Here is a 14,475-nt window from a genome sequence, read left to right as displayed (position 1 = left end):
TTCCTGGGTCCTCCTTCCTCCCTTTTTTGAAGATGGGAACCATATTGGCCCTCTTCCAGTCCTTTGGCACCACACCAGAGCACCACAAGTGCTCATAAAGCCGTGCCAGGGGTCCCACAATGACCTCAGCTAATTCCCTTAGCACTCTGGGGTGGAGATCGTCCAGACCAGCTGATTTTAATATATCCAGTCCCTCCAGATCCATCCAGCTTCTTGAATGAGCCCGAAGTAGGTGCCTGCACCACATCTGGAGGGAGACTATTCCAGGTCCTGGGGGCTCAGACAGTGAGGAAATTTTTTCTTATGTCCAGCCTAAAACAGTCTTGTAGGAGTTTATGACTGTTGGTCCTTGTTTTTCCTTGGGGCGCTCTGGTGAACAGACTTTCTCCCAGATCCTGATGAACACCCCTTGTGTACTTATAGGCAGCCACCAGGTCCCCCCTGAGCCTGCGCTTTTCCAGACTAAAGAGTCTCATTGCTCTCAGCCTCTCTTGCCCTCTGATCATGCACATGGCTCTCCTCTGGACTCTCTCAAGCTTCTTGGCATCCTTCTTGAATTGTGGAGCCCAGAACTGGATGCAGTACTCCAGCTGCAGGCTCACCAAGGCCAAGTACAACGGGAAGATGACATCCTGAGATTTACTTGAGAAACATCTATACACGCAAGCCAGGGTTTTGTTTGCTTTACCAGCTGCAAGATCGCATTCGTGGCTTGTATTCATCTTGTGGTCAATCATGACCCCAAGTCTCCTTCAGCAAGCGTGATAGCAAGCGTAGCATTGCTGAGCCTATAAGTATGCTGTGGGTTTTTTCCCCCAAGGTGGAGTACCTTGCATTTATTGGTATTGAATGTCATCAGGTTTGTGTCTGCCCACTTACTAGGCTTATTCAAGTCAACCTGTCCTCAGGTGTAGATGCTGTGCCCCAAAGTTTAATGTCATCGGCAAACTTGGCCAGTGCACTTCTGACACCAGTGTCCACATCATTGATAAAGATGTTGAAGAGAACCGGTCTAAGGACAGAGCTTTGGTGGACGCCATTGGTCATAGAGCGCCATAATGATTCACTACCATCGACCACTACTCCTTGGGTCTGACCTCAGAGCCAGTATCCCAGCCATCGTATTGTGGTGTAGCTGAGGCCACAGTTAGCCAATTTTTCCTTGAGGGGATCCTGAGACACCAGATCAAAGGCTTTTTTTAAAGTCCAGATATATGACGTCAGTCTCTTCTCCCTTGTCCAGGTGATATGTCACTTGGTCATACAAGGAGATGAGATTGGTCAGGCAAGACCTACCCGCTACAAACCCATGCTGGCTGTCCCTCAGGATGTTGCCCTCAGCCAGCTTATCCACAAGGGTCTCCTTGATAATTTTCTCCAGAATCTTGCTGGGGATTGAGGTCAAGCTGAATGGCCTGTAATTCCCGGGATCTCCTTTCTGCCCTTTCTTGAAGGTGGGTACCACATTGACCTTTTTCCAGTCTTCGGGTACTTCACCTGAGCACCACAAGTTTTCAAATATTTTTGCCAATGGTTGGGCTATGACACCTGCCCGCTCCTTGAGTACTGTAGGGTGTAATCTGTCAGGACCAGCTGACTTGAAGGTGTCCAGCCTCTGAAGGTGATCCTTTACTAGATCAACACTGATGCTGGGTATAAATATGCCCTCACCCTGGCCATCTCACATCTTGCTAGGCAGGGTGGTCCCACTGGACTGATGAAAGACTGACACGAAGCACCCATTAAGAAGATTGGCCTTTTCCTGGGTGTCAGTTATCAGCTGTCCCGTTTGGTTCAGCAGGGGTCCATGTTACCCTTGCTTTTTTTCCAATTCCCTACGTATCTGAAAAAGGACCTTTTGTTATCCTTGATATGTGAAGCCAGATGAAGCTTGCTTGAAGCCTTGATTTTGCTAATCTGCTCCCTGCAGATACGGGCCAGTGCTGAGTACTCCTCCTTGGTGGTAATTCCAGCCTTCCATCCTTTATAAGTCTCTATTTTGAGGTGTAGGAGGTCTTCAGGTTCCCTGCTGAGCCAAGGGGGTTGCTGTGCCCTTTTGCTACCCTGCCTCTGAGATGGGATGGCCATCCCTTGTGTTGTCAGGCTCGCTCCCTTGAGGAGTAGCCATTCCTCTTGGACTCCTCTTCATGTCCAGTTGTGGTCCCTTAGGGCCTCGACAGTGAGCCTGCTGAGCTTGTCAAAGTCAGCTTAGTTTAAAGCCCAGTCAAGCAGGTCAGCCAGTCTGGCTGAGAAGAGCCTCCTCCCCGGCGCAGTGCTGGCCATCTCTCCCCAGCAGACCACTGCCTCTCTCATCAAAGAGCAGACTGTGTTTGTGGAAGCCAAAGCCTTCACGATGACACCAGCACCGCAGTCTTTGGTTAACCACTTCAATCCATCTCTCCCTCCTCAGCCCATGACCCATAACTGGGAGGAGTGAGGAAAAGACCACCTGTGCCCCTAAGCCCCGCTTCTAGAGCCCTGTAGTCTCTCATGGCCCAGCTGGGATTGCTCCAAGCTGTGTCATTCATGCCCACATGGATAGGGAGCATAGGGTAGTGGTCAGAGGGCTGGATAATCTTTGGGATCCTCTCTGCTTGGTCCCTGATGTGGGCTCCCCGGAAGCAGCAGACCTCCTGGGCTATCGGGTCAGGAAGGCAGATTGCCCCCTCAGTCCCTCTCAGGAGGGAGTCTCCCATGATGAGCGTTCTGCTGTTCGTCTTAGGGAGAATAGGGGTGAAGATCCTCCGTTGCCTGCAGGAGCTGGCATCTCAGCAGGCTCTGCTGGGGCTGCAAGAGGTTTGTACCTGTTGCAAAGCCCCAGAGAGGAGGGGACCTTGGTGTGGTGGGCCTCGGGGCCCTTGACCACCTTGATCCAACCCCCTGGCTGGATAGTATGGGGGAAGAGATTGATGTCATATATCTTGACTTTAAAAGATCATCTGGTATCCCATGATCACCTTTTGGCAAAACTGGCCAAGTGCAGCTTTAGGTCCACCAGCATCCACTGGCTGGGGAACTGGCTCCATGGCTGGACCCAGAGGATGGTGGTTGACGGAAGTCAATCATCGTGGTGCCCTGTGACCAGTGGGGTCCCTCAAGGCTCTGTCCTTGGACCTATTTTGTTCAAGCTGTTCATTAATGATGTGGACGTTGGAGTGAGAAGCAAACTGGCCAGATTCGCCAATGACACCAAACTTTGGGGCAAAGCATCCACACCTGAGGACAGGGTGGTAATCCAGGCTCACCTTGACAGGCTCAGGAAATGGGCGGACGGGAACCTGATGGTGTTTAACACCAAACAATGCAAGATTCTCCACCTTGGGAGGAAAAACCTGCAGCATGTCTATAGGCTCTGCAGTGCTACACTGACTAGCACTACGGACAAAAGGGACTTTGGGGTCAGGATTGACCACAAGATAAACATGAGTCATCAGTGTGATGCTGCAGCTAGCAAAGCAAGCAAAACCCTGGCTTGCATCCATAGATGTTTCTAAAGCAAATCCCCAGACATCATTCTCCCATTGTACTCAGCCTTAGTGAGGCCTCAGCTGGAGTACTGCATCCAGTTTTGTGCTCCACAATTCAAAAAGGATGTGGAGAAGCTTGAGAGAGTCCAGAGGAAAGCCACGTACACGATCAGAGGTCAGGAAAACAGACCTTATGATGAGAGGCTGAGAGCCATGGGGCAGGCTCAGGGGCGATCTGATGGCCTCCTATAATTTTATCAGGGGTGCTCACCAGGACCAGAGCACCCCGAGGGATGACAAGGTCAAATGGTCACAAACTCCTGCAAGACCGTTTCAGGCTGGACATAAGGAAAGAACTTGTTTACTGGCTGAGCCCCCAAGGTCTGGAATGGCCTGCCACCAGAGGTGTTTCAAGCACCCACTTTGAACGCTTTCAAGAGAAACCTGGGTGTTTTTCTTGCTGGGATCCTATGACCCCAGCTGACTTCCTGCCTTTGGGCAGGGGGCCGGACTCAATGATCTTCCGAGGTCCCTTCCAGCCCTAATGTCTATGAAATCTAGGAAATCCCAGAGTCCTCCCTTGTCTTGGGAGGTGACCTTGGTCTACCCTCTGCCTTCAGGGGGTGGGTGAAGGGCCTGGCAGTAAGAGTCTGTCTCCTGCTTGCCATCCCTGATGGCACGGGGGTCTCTGCACTGCGGCCTGGAGCTCCTTTATCTGGCACCCCAGAGACTCCAAAGTGGAACAAACCTCGCGTGTGGTGGTATCCATGCTCCCGGTCCCATGAGCCTGGAAACGTGCCGGGCAGCACCCGCAGTCTGGAGTCAGGGGCTCTGCCTGCGTGGAGCCTGGAACCGTGGGCTCCGTCTGGGTGCCAGTACATTGCAGAGAATCCTGTAGTCAGTGTCTCGCCGGATTTCAAGTCTCTTAGCTTTTAATAAGAAGTCAGAGTAATCTGCTGTCTGATCCACCCCCCACAATGTGGGATCTAGATTTCTTTAGGTTCACAGCATACCACCTGAACTACAAGCAGTAAAGCCTTTTGCCAGCTTAAACATAAGAACATAAGAAGTGGCAAATAGTGGATGCTTTAGAGGGAGCGTTTATCTACAGGGCATGTCTGTGTACAGGGCATACCGCCCCCTGCCACACTTTCCCTGCATCAGCTATCATCAGTAGGCATGTTAGCGGTTTCATCCCAGATTGTTCTTTTTAATAGCTGTTAAGGTTCCTAGACCCCAGTAAAGCAATGTTTACATTAATAACCCTGTTGTTGGTTTTGCAGATATTATCACTACCTGTACACTCATTACCTGCCTGCCAGCCTGAAAAATATGGTGGACCAACTGGCCAATTGTGAAGACATTCTAATGAATTTTTTGGTGTCAGCTGTGACAAAATTGCCTCCTATCAAAGTAACACAGAAAAAACAATATAAGGAGACCATGATGGGACAGGTATGTATCTGGAATGCATTCCACCTTACTGAATCGTCATGGTAAAATAAATTCCAGATAAGTTTTAAAGTCTGCTTTATTTTTCACAGTTTCTTGTCTGAAAAAAAATGTAAATAGGTCTGAGAATATCTTTAACAGACTGAAGAAGAATCTAAAAATAGTGATGGCAAATGTCTATGGAACACAGCTTCCTCTCCTCATTTTCCTGCATTGCTTTATTTATTTGTGGTGATCTAAAATCCATGCAACATTTTTTTGTGACAGCTGAGTTTTAGTTGAGAAAACTTGAGTTCTCCAATTAATATTTTAGACTCAGACCCATTGTGCCATGCTAGAAGCACAAGTAAACCCTTGAGGGTGTTTCAAAAAATAGTATTAATGAATTTAAGGTATAGAGCAATCTCTGTGCTGTTTAAAAATATATCATATTCTCAGTGCAATTGGAGCAGTCATCTCCAGCTATGTCACAATAGATGTCATTTTTATTTTTATTTCCTTTAGGAGGTAAAGAATAACCAGCCACATATTTGTTTCACAACTGACACAATATGATCGCTCAGTGGCTGGTGTGGTTCATAGGTAAAATGTTAATTTTAGAATGAGTTTCAGTAGTGAACAGAGTCCTTGTCCAGTTGTTAGTTAAGGATCATATTCTCTGACAAGAATGGGATCCAACTTGTAGGACAAGGCAACATCGCCATGTTTTTTCTGCCTCCCTGTCTAAGTTGAGACTCCTGCAGAGAAACAAGCCCCATATACCCTTCTTCCCCTGTGCCTAAGTCACAAGACAGAAAAGATAGCTTAGAGGGATCCATGGTGCATGCCTCATCACTGCTCTTGGCACATGATGTAGGGCAGGGATGTCCAACTTTTTTGCTTGTGGGGCCAGATCATGAACTTTTCATCACGCAGCGAGCCGGCCAAAGGACACCCTGCTCCCCCCCATTAGGAAGCTGCTGAGGGGCTGGAGGAGGGACACAGGGTGGGAATGAAAGTAAAGAGTGTTTACTTTCGTTTCCCATTGCAGCACCTCGGCCCTCAGAAAATGGCAACATACGTGGGCCATATGTTGGACAAGCCTGGCGTAGGGTATTTCATGGTGTCTCTCTTGGCATATGCTGAACAGGAGTGAGTTGACAGGGCTTGCAGGGATGGTCCTGGGTTCAGAAGGTGATGGACTGAGCATGGCATTGGGCTTTATGATTCCTGCCTGACTGAATTGTGGAATAAAGGACATTGCTCCTTTTAGGTCTTGGCGTTCCACTTCAGTTTTCCATTAGAGCCTGAGTAGCCACAGCACTGGGGTGGAGGCGATGCGGGGTGGGAAGGGACCAGCATTGCCTAAGCAGTGTTCATGCAGGTAAAGGGCATTATATGATTTTAATAATGGCATAACCATATGCCCTCCAGTGCTGTCAACAGGTCCTTGCACAGGCAGTATGGGTCCACCCACACCATCCCTGGAGAAGGTGGCCCCTAGAGCCTCACCAGTATGTGGAGCCAGACTTTGTCTTTTTTGCCTAGGACTGCGCACAGGCTTGTCTTGTTCAGAGGCTTGTGTCTTGCGTGAACCAAGAACAACAGCTTTCTTAAAATGAGTTGTTCCTGCAGCTCTAGGGAATGTAATGGGCCATATTCATGATTGTTTGAAAGATAAATAAAAAATTAAAATATCTGGCCCTTAATGCTGTGACACAGGTTAACGGTCATATTGGAAATTCAATGGTAAGGGCTGAAATGTCTCCTAGAATCCTTCGGCACCTTGTTGCTGGCTTGCCCTGTCATGATTGTGTATAATCAAGAGTCTGAGATCAGTGCACATTATAACCTATCATTTGAGCTGAACTAGTCCAGCCTGTGGTATAGATCAATTCTTAGCCTTCACTTGAAATTTCCTGATTTTATCACTTCCTTAACGTTTTAATGAGCACAATTTGAGATGAATTTATGGGTTTTTTTTTAAATGGCAGTGCAAACATAAGTAAAGTGCTGTAGAAATATGGCACAAAACAGATTGTAATGGCACTTTCTGAGCACTTATAGCTTGTTTTAAATAATTGTTTTGGATTGAAAGTGTTTTTTTCATATAGCTCAGGTACATTATTTTCCAAATAGAGAATAATAGCTCCTTCAAAGCTTTTAGAGTCTGATTTTTCAGAGATGCTGAGTGCCTATGGCTTCTACAGGATTTAAAAGGAATTGTGGATGCTTAGAACTTTTGAAAATTAGCCCATTAGTATTTTGGGTAAACACAAAATGTAGTTTTTATATTCAGGTTAAGTACTGTAACTAGCAGAAGGCTGGATATAATAAAAAGGGTTATATGATTCCCTTTCCTGGCCTCTCTATGTATTGTATTGGCTCCTCCATCGTGAACTCTGAGTTCCTGTAGTGTGAATTTGTTTTTAGGCAATGTTCAGAAACTCCAATCATGCTAATACTTATAGGTATGAATAAGGTAATGTATGTTAGGAGTTGAGCTGAAATTGGATAATATCTGTTGCACTATTCCTGTGGACACTCTCTTTGATTGGGCCCAGACAATGGACTCTGGACCTACAATACTTTCAAAAGATTCGTCTTGAATGCTGACCCCTGTCAGGTGCTCCCCAGCTCAGAATTTCCAAGCAAATTGACTCCAGCAGCAGCTTCCAGGATGAAGCATTTGTGATCCCACCCAGCTTGCATGAACACTAGTGGCAGTTAGGTTGGGCCCTGAGTTTGTGAGGCTCTCAGCCAGTTTGCAGCTGTCACACTGTGGTGTGTGCACACTAAGCACTATGGCTTGGGATTTGTACCTCTAGCTCAAGTGGTTGCATGCTCGTTGGAAAATGAGCATGCGCTGAAAAGAAAACAGAAAAGGTTTATTTTCTTCTATCAAAAATATATTGTGCATCGGGCTAAAATAAAAAATATATTCAGGACTAAACCCTTGACAAGTTTCAGGTGGTTTGCCCAGACCTATTTCTGCTCCGTATGCTGTCTGATAACCATCAGAAGCCAATAGACTTGTGTTTTCATTATTCACAAGGGCCAGCCAGCTGACCAGCTGTTACTGAGGTCAGATTTATTCCATGTAACTTGAAGGATAGCTACCAAGTATGTACGTTGTTTGCCAAATCTCAGCCGAATATTCAAGTTTTAGAGCAAGGTGATACGGTCCTGGCATCACTTCATACTGCCATGTCATTACCACTGCACCTCCTGCCATTTACACAGCTTGGTTGACACTATGACTTATTGTTTCCTTTCTCTCCATCCAGACTTCCAGGGCTTCTCGCTGGGCTGACCCCGATCATTTTGCCCAGCGGCAGAGCTGTATGAACACTTTTGCCAGCTGGTTTGGCTATATGCCGCTGATCCATTCTCAGATGAGGCTTGACCCTGTCCTTTTTAAAGATCAGGTCTCCATTCTGAGGAAGAAATATCGAGACATTGAACGACTTTGAGGAGTCCTGCTGAGGGGACTGAACTGTACTATCTGCCCAGTGCAGATCTACTGACACTTGGAGCCAGACTGTACCAAGGACAAAAGTACATGCAAATGGAAAGCTGACTTGTGGCTCCTTAAGGATTCATTGCTCTGGACTGATTCAAACCACCTCATGGGCTACTGTCGCTCAAGACTAGGTTGTGTACAGTTTCATTATGGAACATTAAATAATTATTTTTGAAATGATTGCTATGCAGGTTTAAACTTTTTTAATGATCAAAAAACTATTAAAAACAGAGATCTTTCTTTAATCAAAATTGTGTTGGCTGTGAATATTTCAAAGTTGCCATTCCTTCCTTTACACGTATTTTGATTATCTTTGCAATTCTCATTCGGGTTTCCCTGCGAAGTTAAAACATTCAGATCTCACAGGGAGAAAATGCAGCAGTTTTGAAAATAAATTGAGCACAAACAGGACAGCAATTAAACATTCAGTTTCATTTAAAGCTGATTTTTTTTCTCTCTCACTACTCAAGTTAATAGCTGCTAATGTATGGAGTTCTATTGCTCAGAGAGGAAGCTGAATATCCATTTAGTACAACAGAGTTAAAATCCTACTGTTTGGGATATAAAAACAATAAAACCTATTTTTAAATGGCGGACGGGGGAAAGATTGATGTCAAGGAACAAAACAGATAAGATTGAAGTGAGAGAGGAATTTATGCACAGCAGAAATCCAATGCCTTTTAATCATGAAGGAATGACTCATAACAAATCATTTTAACATCAGGATGGTTGCTATAATTTGGATGCTCTGCTTGTTAGTTAGTCTCCATTATGAACAGGCATTGCTACACTGCTGGATAAGCTGTGGTTTTCATGAGTTCCTCCTCCTTGTTTGTGGGGGCATATATATATCAAAGTGACACTATGTGTGTCTTAGTAGTTAAGGGTCTATCAACACTTCTGGTTTAATCCCCTTGTTTTAAAGGAGGAAGGAAAGGAAAAGTAGGAATCTGATGGTGAACTACAAGGGGTTTCTAGGGCTTGGCATTAAAGGGCTTTGCCTGAAACCAGTTGTTTTTTACAAATGTTTGAAGAAAATCAACTGAGCCCAGGCACTTTGTATTTGTAGGAGTGAAAAGGAAAGGCCAGATTCCTTCCTAAAGGCTTTCTGGTACTTCAGATAACTATATGGATGGGAATGGATTTACTCTAAACTTACCAGAGGGTAATTCCAGGCAGAATCTGGCCCCTAAACCCAGGCATTTGTTCTTGGTGCTTTTCTGTAATATTTCTACTAAAAAATGGGTTTGTCATTTCAAACAGAAGCATTTCAGTCAGTCCGTAGTGTACAAACTAGTTGCATCTTGGGGCAAGAAAGCACGAAGGTTGATAGAGATTAGGAAGACAACAACAGAATCGACTAGGTAAAAAAGCACTTTTCAAAATGTTTTAACACTCTCATTCTCATGAGCTGTTCTTGGGGTGCTTCTAGTACTCATTGCTCACACACAGTGTGTTAAATTTGAACTGAGAAGGTTTGGCTGTGCCCCCAAATAAAAACAGTGCGGATCATTCCTTACCTCCAAACCTTTGTGTTAGGTAGTTAATTCAGGGCCTGGAGAGTGTGGCTTTGTAGTTAGAACATGGGGTCCTGGAGTCGGTCTATTCCTGGCTCAACCAAGGACTTGTTACATGGCTTCGGATAAGTTTCTGATCTGCTGTGTGCCTCAGTTTCCCCATCTCGAAAAAGGGGGCATAATTGTATTTGCCCATTTCACAGGGGGATTATGAAGCTGAATGAATTAGTGTTCACAGGGAAACACAAGTTCCTCTACTGAAATGTGCTATCGAACTGCGAAGTGTTATTGACTCATTGTGTAGTGACATATCAGGACATTCCAAACAATGTTTTTCTGTCTGTATGAACTGCAATAACCAGGTAGGACACAGGAAGTTAGGGCAGAGTTCAGTTCCTGACTGTTGTTATAAGTCTGAGCCAAACTTTTAAAAACATTGTTGAGGTATTTTGAGCTTTCCGTAGTCTTTTTTTTTTTTAATTATTGTGTTTTATTTTTTTGCCAAATCGAAGCAAAAGACTAACCTCTGTTGGCCTAAAGTTCAAAAGTGGAGATCACCCAACTGTTCTTGTTGGCCTTCTCACTTTGGAAAATAAGGCCACTTTTTTAGGTGCTAAAATCTATCTGGCCTATCTTTAGGCTTGTGTTTTTGAAAATGTGGTCACATATCAGCCTGGATCAGCACAGCTCCCATTTTGTTTTTTGTCCTACTTTCTGGACAAGCACATAGATGTTTTAGCAGGAATGTCTGGAGCTCTGGGAGTTAGCTAATGGAGCTGTAGGCAGCAGGAAGAGACTGGGCTTTATTAATTCACCATACAAAAAACAATGACAGTAGTACTGCTTTTTGTTTTATTGAATGAAATTACTTGGCAAAAGTAGGGTGGGTTTTTAATAAAAAGCCAGTGTCCATTTTTTTAATTCGGAAGGTGAAATTTTGGGGCTTAAGCTATCTGACATGGTCTCACTGACATTTTTTTAATGCGCAATTTCTTGAAGTTGCTAAACAAATGTAATGGGGCTAGATCTGAATATCATTCAAGACTCTTTCTGTTTACAGATCACTAATTACACAAGTAACAATGCAAGGCTTAACTCCAAATGGTTTCAGATAGGTATGGGGCATTTTTCTTTGTAGCATGTTACCAAGGCATAGCCATCTCTCAAGAAAAGAATGCGTCTCCCAGCCAATCTTGATAATGGCCATAGATCTTTCTGCCCATGTGTGGAGACTCAGTTCCTAGCTAAATGTTGAAAGTTGGATACAGATTTCATTCAGAACATTGTGCATTATCCACAACGATGACCAAACAGTGTTCCTAAAGCAGGCTAGGCATGGTTCAGACCCATACCACATTGTACAGAGCTATGTTGTTTCTGTAGCAAATGAAATCTCCTTTTTATCTCATGTTAGGAATTAGTATATTGGGGGGGGGGTTCCCCCCTCCCCTTAATTCAAATGGTGCTCAAACAAGGGTTATTCCTTGTTTTGTTTTAGGCTTATTTTTTGTTAACAGCAGGCTATGTTAGCCTTTACTTTACAGGTACTTGAATGCCTGATGACTTGACGGAGTGTTACGCATGTGGCCTTTAGCAAAGGTTACTGACCTTAATTTAATCAGGGGTGAGAGGGATGGCTGAATGTGAATAGATCCATGCCATTAAAAGAGAATAAAAATAAAGATCTGCATTTGGGAGAACTAATGAATTTTTAATTGAATTTATTTAAAAAAAGAAAAAAAACCCAAACTGGCTGGTTGTAATTGGAATGGAACCTCTGCTGGAAGAGGGTTTAATCATTAGAAAAGCAGGACACAAAAGTGAGGGCAAACTTCCAAGATTAGAAAGTGCCTGGCCAGCCCCACAGCCCCAAGGGCCTGTGTAAGATCTTATTCACCCTCTTTCCATTTTTGAAAAACTCTAATTATCACCATAACTTTTTGTAAGTGTGGATGTTTAAGCTTTGTAATGATTTCATAATGAACATGCCCTAGTGCTAATCCTTGGCTATTGAGCACTTTGATCTACCTTGAAACCACCACAGATTTGATCAATTTCAGATTTCAATTTCTTTTTTAGAGCCAGGTTTGACACAGAAATTAATCTTTCACCAATGAGCGCCTTTTAAAATAGCTCATTTACCAAAAATACATTATTTCAAGACTGGAAGTGATGATTTGACATTGAGACAATGAAAGTACCAGCCTACATTCAGCTAGATATAGCCCTTTTTTTTTTTTTTTAAGGACCCTTTCTTCCCCCTGCCAAAAATTCAACATACTTGTCTCTCTTCTCATATCTAAAACAAAACAGCAGCATGCTGTTGCCTTCTAATACCTCTGCTAATCATCTCTGAGTTGTCATATCCCCAAATCAAGCTCTCTTACAGCAAAGAAAGGATGGGTTGGATTTGTTTTCTTCCAGTCTGGCTTTGCTGTCAAAACCTGCAGCTTTAGCATTTTGTACACAAACCATTGGCAGTCAGCCTGATCCTGCCTTTGCCCAGCACAGAACTCCATTGGCTTAACCATGGAAGATGGGTCCATGATTGAAGTCAGCCGGTCCTGTGCAGTGCCTGTGGGCTGCCCAAGGCAGGGTCAGAACTGCTGTCCTCTGCACACTGAAACAGAGTGCTCCAAGCTTTCTGTGTTTCACATGATTTACAGTGAAGTCCAGTAGGCCTTTACACTACTATTTTAAATGTCTTCACATGCCTTTTTACAGTAGTTCATTTCTTTTGAGCTGTCAGTGTCAGCCCATATTGTACGTTAGGATGCTCCCTTGTCCATGTGATTAGTTACTGTTTCACAGTGAAATTAGGGGTTATCAAATAGGCCTTGTGACAGTGTACATAACGTTGTATATTTATTTTGAGAGAAAATATGTATAGTGTCTGACTGACAGGGATAAAGAATCCAACTGAGAATACGTAGATGGGCAATTGTAAAGCAAAAAATATATACCTTATTTTGTAAAAAATGTACATTTTGGGGGAAATTTTCTAATGCATTACCACTGTTTTCATAGTGCTGCCACATCTTTCTTTCTTTCTTTCTTTCTTTCTTTTTTTTTTTAAACTGTTTCTCCCCTTTTGTTTGACTATTGACAACACGGTGCAATTAAACCTATAAAGCAAGTGTGTGAGTGAGAGAAAAAAGATGGAGTGAGAAATTACAAAGCCATATCACTTGATTTACTTCATTAACCTGTATAACGTTATAGGTTTACCATCTAAGATAGGTTGTTTTTATAGATAGTGTCACCAAAGACTTTTTTCTTCAAATTTATTAAAAAGCAAATTGTTAATAAATGACATACCTTTCTGCTGCAGTGTGTTTTATTATTTGTAATGAAGAATCGCTAACCTTGCTTCTAGTTCTGACAGCTAGAGAATCAAGGAAAACAGGGCTGGAAGGGACCTCAAGAGGTCATTCTACCAAACCACTTGCTCAAGGCAGGGATCATCCCTGTCCAAACCAGCCCAGCCAAGCATTGTTCTGACTTATGCTCTGAGATGGAGCTTCCACATCCTATTTGGAAGGTTCTTCCCTATATCTAATCTCAGTCTCTCTTGTTGTAACTTAAGCAACTCCCTGGCCTGTTCCTAGTGAACATAAAGGACAATTGATTGCCATCTTTTGTGTAACAACCTTTTGGTATTTGCAAATGTAAATATGGGACAGTTATTATAATTTATTTCTTAATTTCAAGTAATTATTAATAATTGCTTTTTTTTACGTACCTATTTTCTCCTCAGAGTTTGTGCAGGATGTATGTATGTGCATTCCATCTGCTTGTCATATAGATATATAATGTATCATGAACGATGTACAATAATAGCTGTAGCAACAATTCACACAATGGTAACTGTTTAAAGTCATTATTTAGAATGGTTACTGTCTAAGAATGAAAGGAGGTTTTTCCCATAGCCTGAAAATTCAATCTGGTGCCTTTCATTTGAATATAATATCACAATTGTCTCAGATGTTGTAGCCTAGCAAGTGCTGGTTTGTAATGGCAATCACTGTATATATATATATATATATATGCATGCTTCATATACATGCATAAGTGAAAAAGGCCATTTACTGGTCTGGTTAAGTCTAAGGATCTAATTAGACCTGGCAGAGTTCCCTGCTAATGCAGCTCTTTTGGTTCCAAGGCCCAGCCATTGTGCTATACAGACTTACCTAAGAGTAAGCAAATTTACTTCCTTTAGTTGAGAAATCCTGTTTACCATGGCTAGTGTGGCCTGATCCAAAGCCCCTGGAGCTTTGAGTCTGGGCATCTTTCTGTTGATTGGAACTGGGAGTCTTTCTGCTGGTTGCAGCAGGTTGTGGATGGGTTGCTTTGTCAGTTTGCAGGGCTGTTCCATCAGTTCGAACTTCACACTTATTTCCAGGGCTAGCTCCATTATAAATTCTGGCTTAAACCATGGAAGTGAGGATTAGACAACAAAGTGTCACTCATTCTGCTTTGACAGCCAACCCAAAAAAAAAAAAGACTGTTTTTACTTGAAGAATGGCTGGAGAAAGCA

At 43.5% G+C, this 14,475-nt stretch overlaps 1 protein-coding gene across 1 annotated transcript in view; it reads left to right on the top strand.

Moving 5' to 3' along the window:
• EXT1 (exostosin glycosyltransferase 1) overlaps nt 1–13,268 on the top strand; it is a 245,994-nt gene extending 232,726 nt beyond the window's left edge. The window contains exons 10-11 of the mRNA XM_019552190.1: nt 4,751–4,922; nt 8,186–13,268. Coding sequence (XP_019407735.1) covers nt 4,751–4,922; nt 8,186–8,371 — 358 coding nt within the window. The 3' untranslated portion in view covers nt 8,372–13,268. The remainder of the gene's footprint in view (nt 1–4,750; nt 4,923–8,185) is intronic.
• The last annotated feature ends 1,207 nt before the right edge of the window (nt 13,269–14,475 follow it).

Source organism: Crocodylus porosus, unplaced genomic scaffold (assembly GCF_001723895.1).
Source record: "Crocodylus porosus isolate Cpor-Errol unplaced genomic scaffold, CroPor_comp1, whole genome shotgun sequence".
Taxonomy (NCBI): Eukaryota; Metazoa; Chordata; order Crocodylia; family Crocodylidae; genus Crocodylus; species Crocodylus porosus.
The sequence above is the reverse complement of the archived record's forward strand: the minus strand, read 5'-3'. Positions and strand labels throughout refer to the sequence as shown.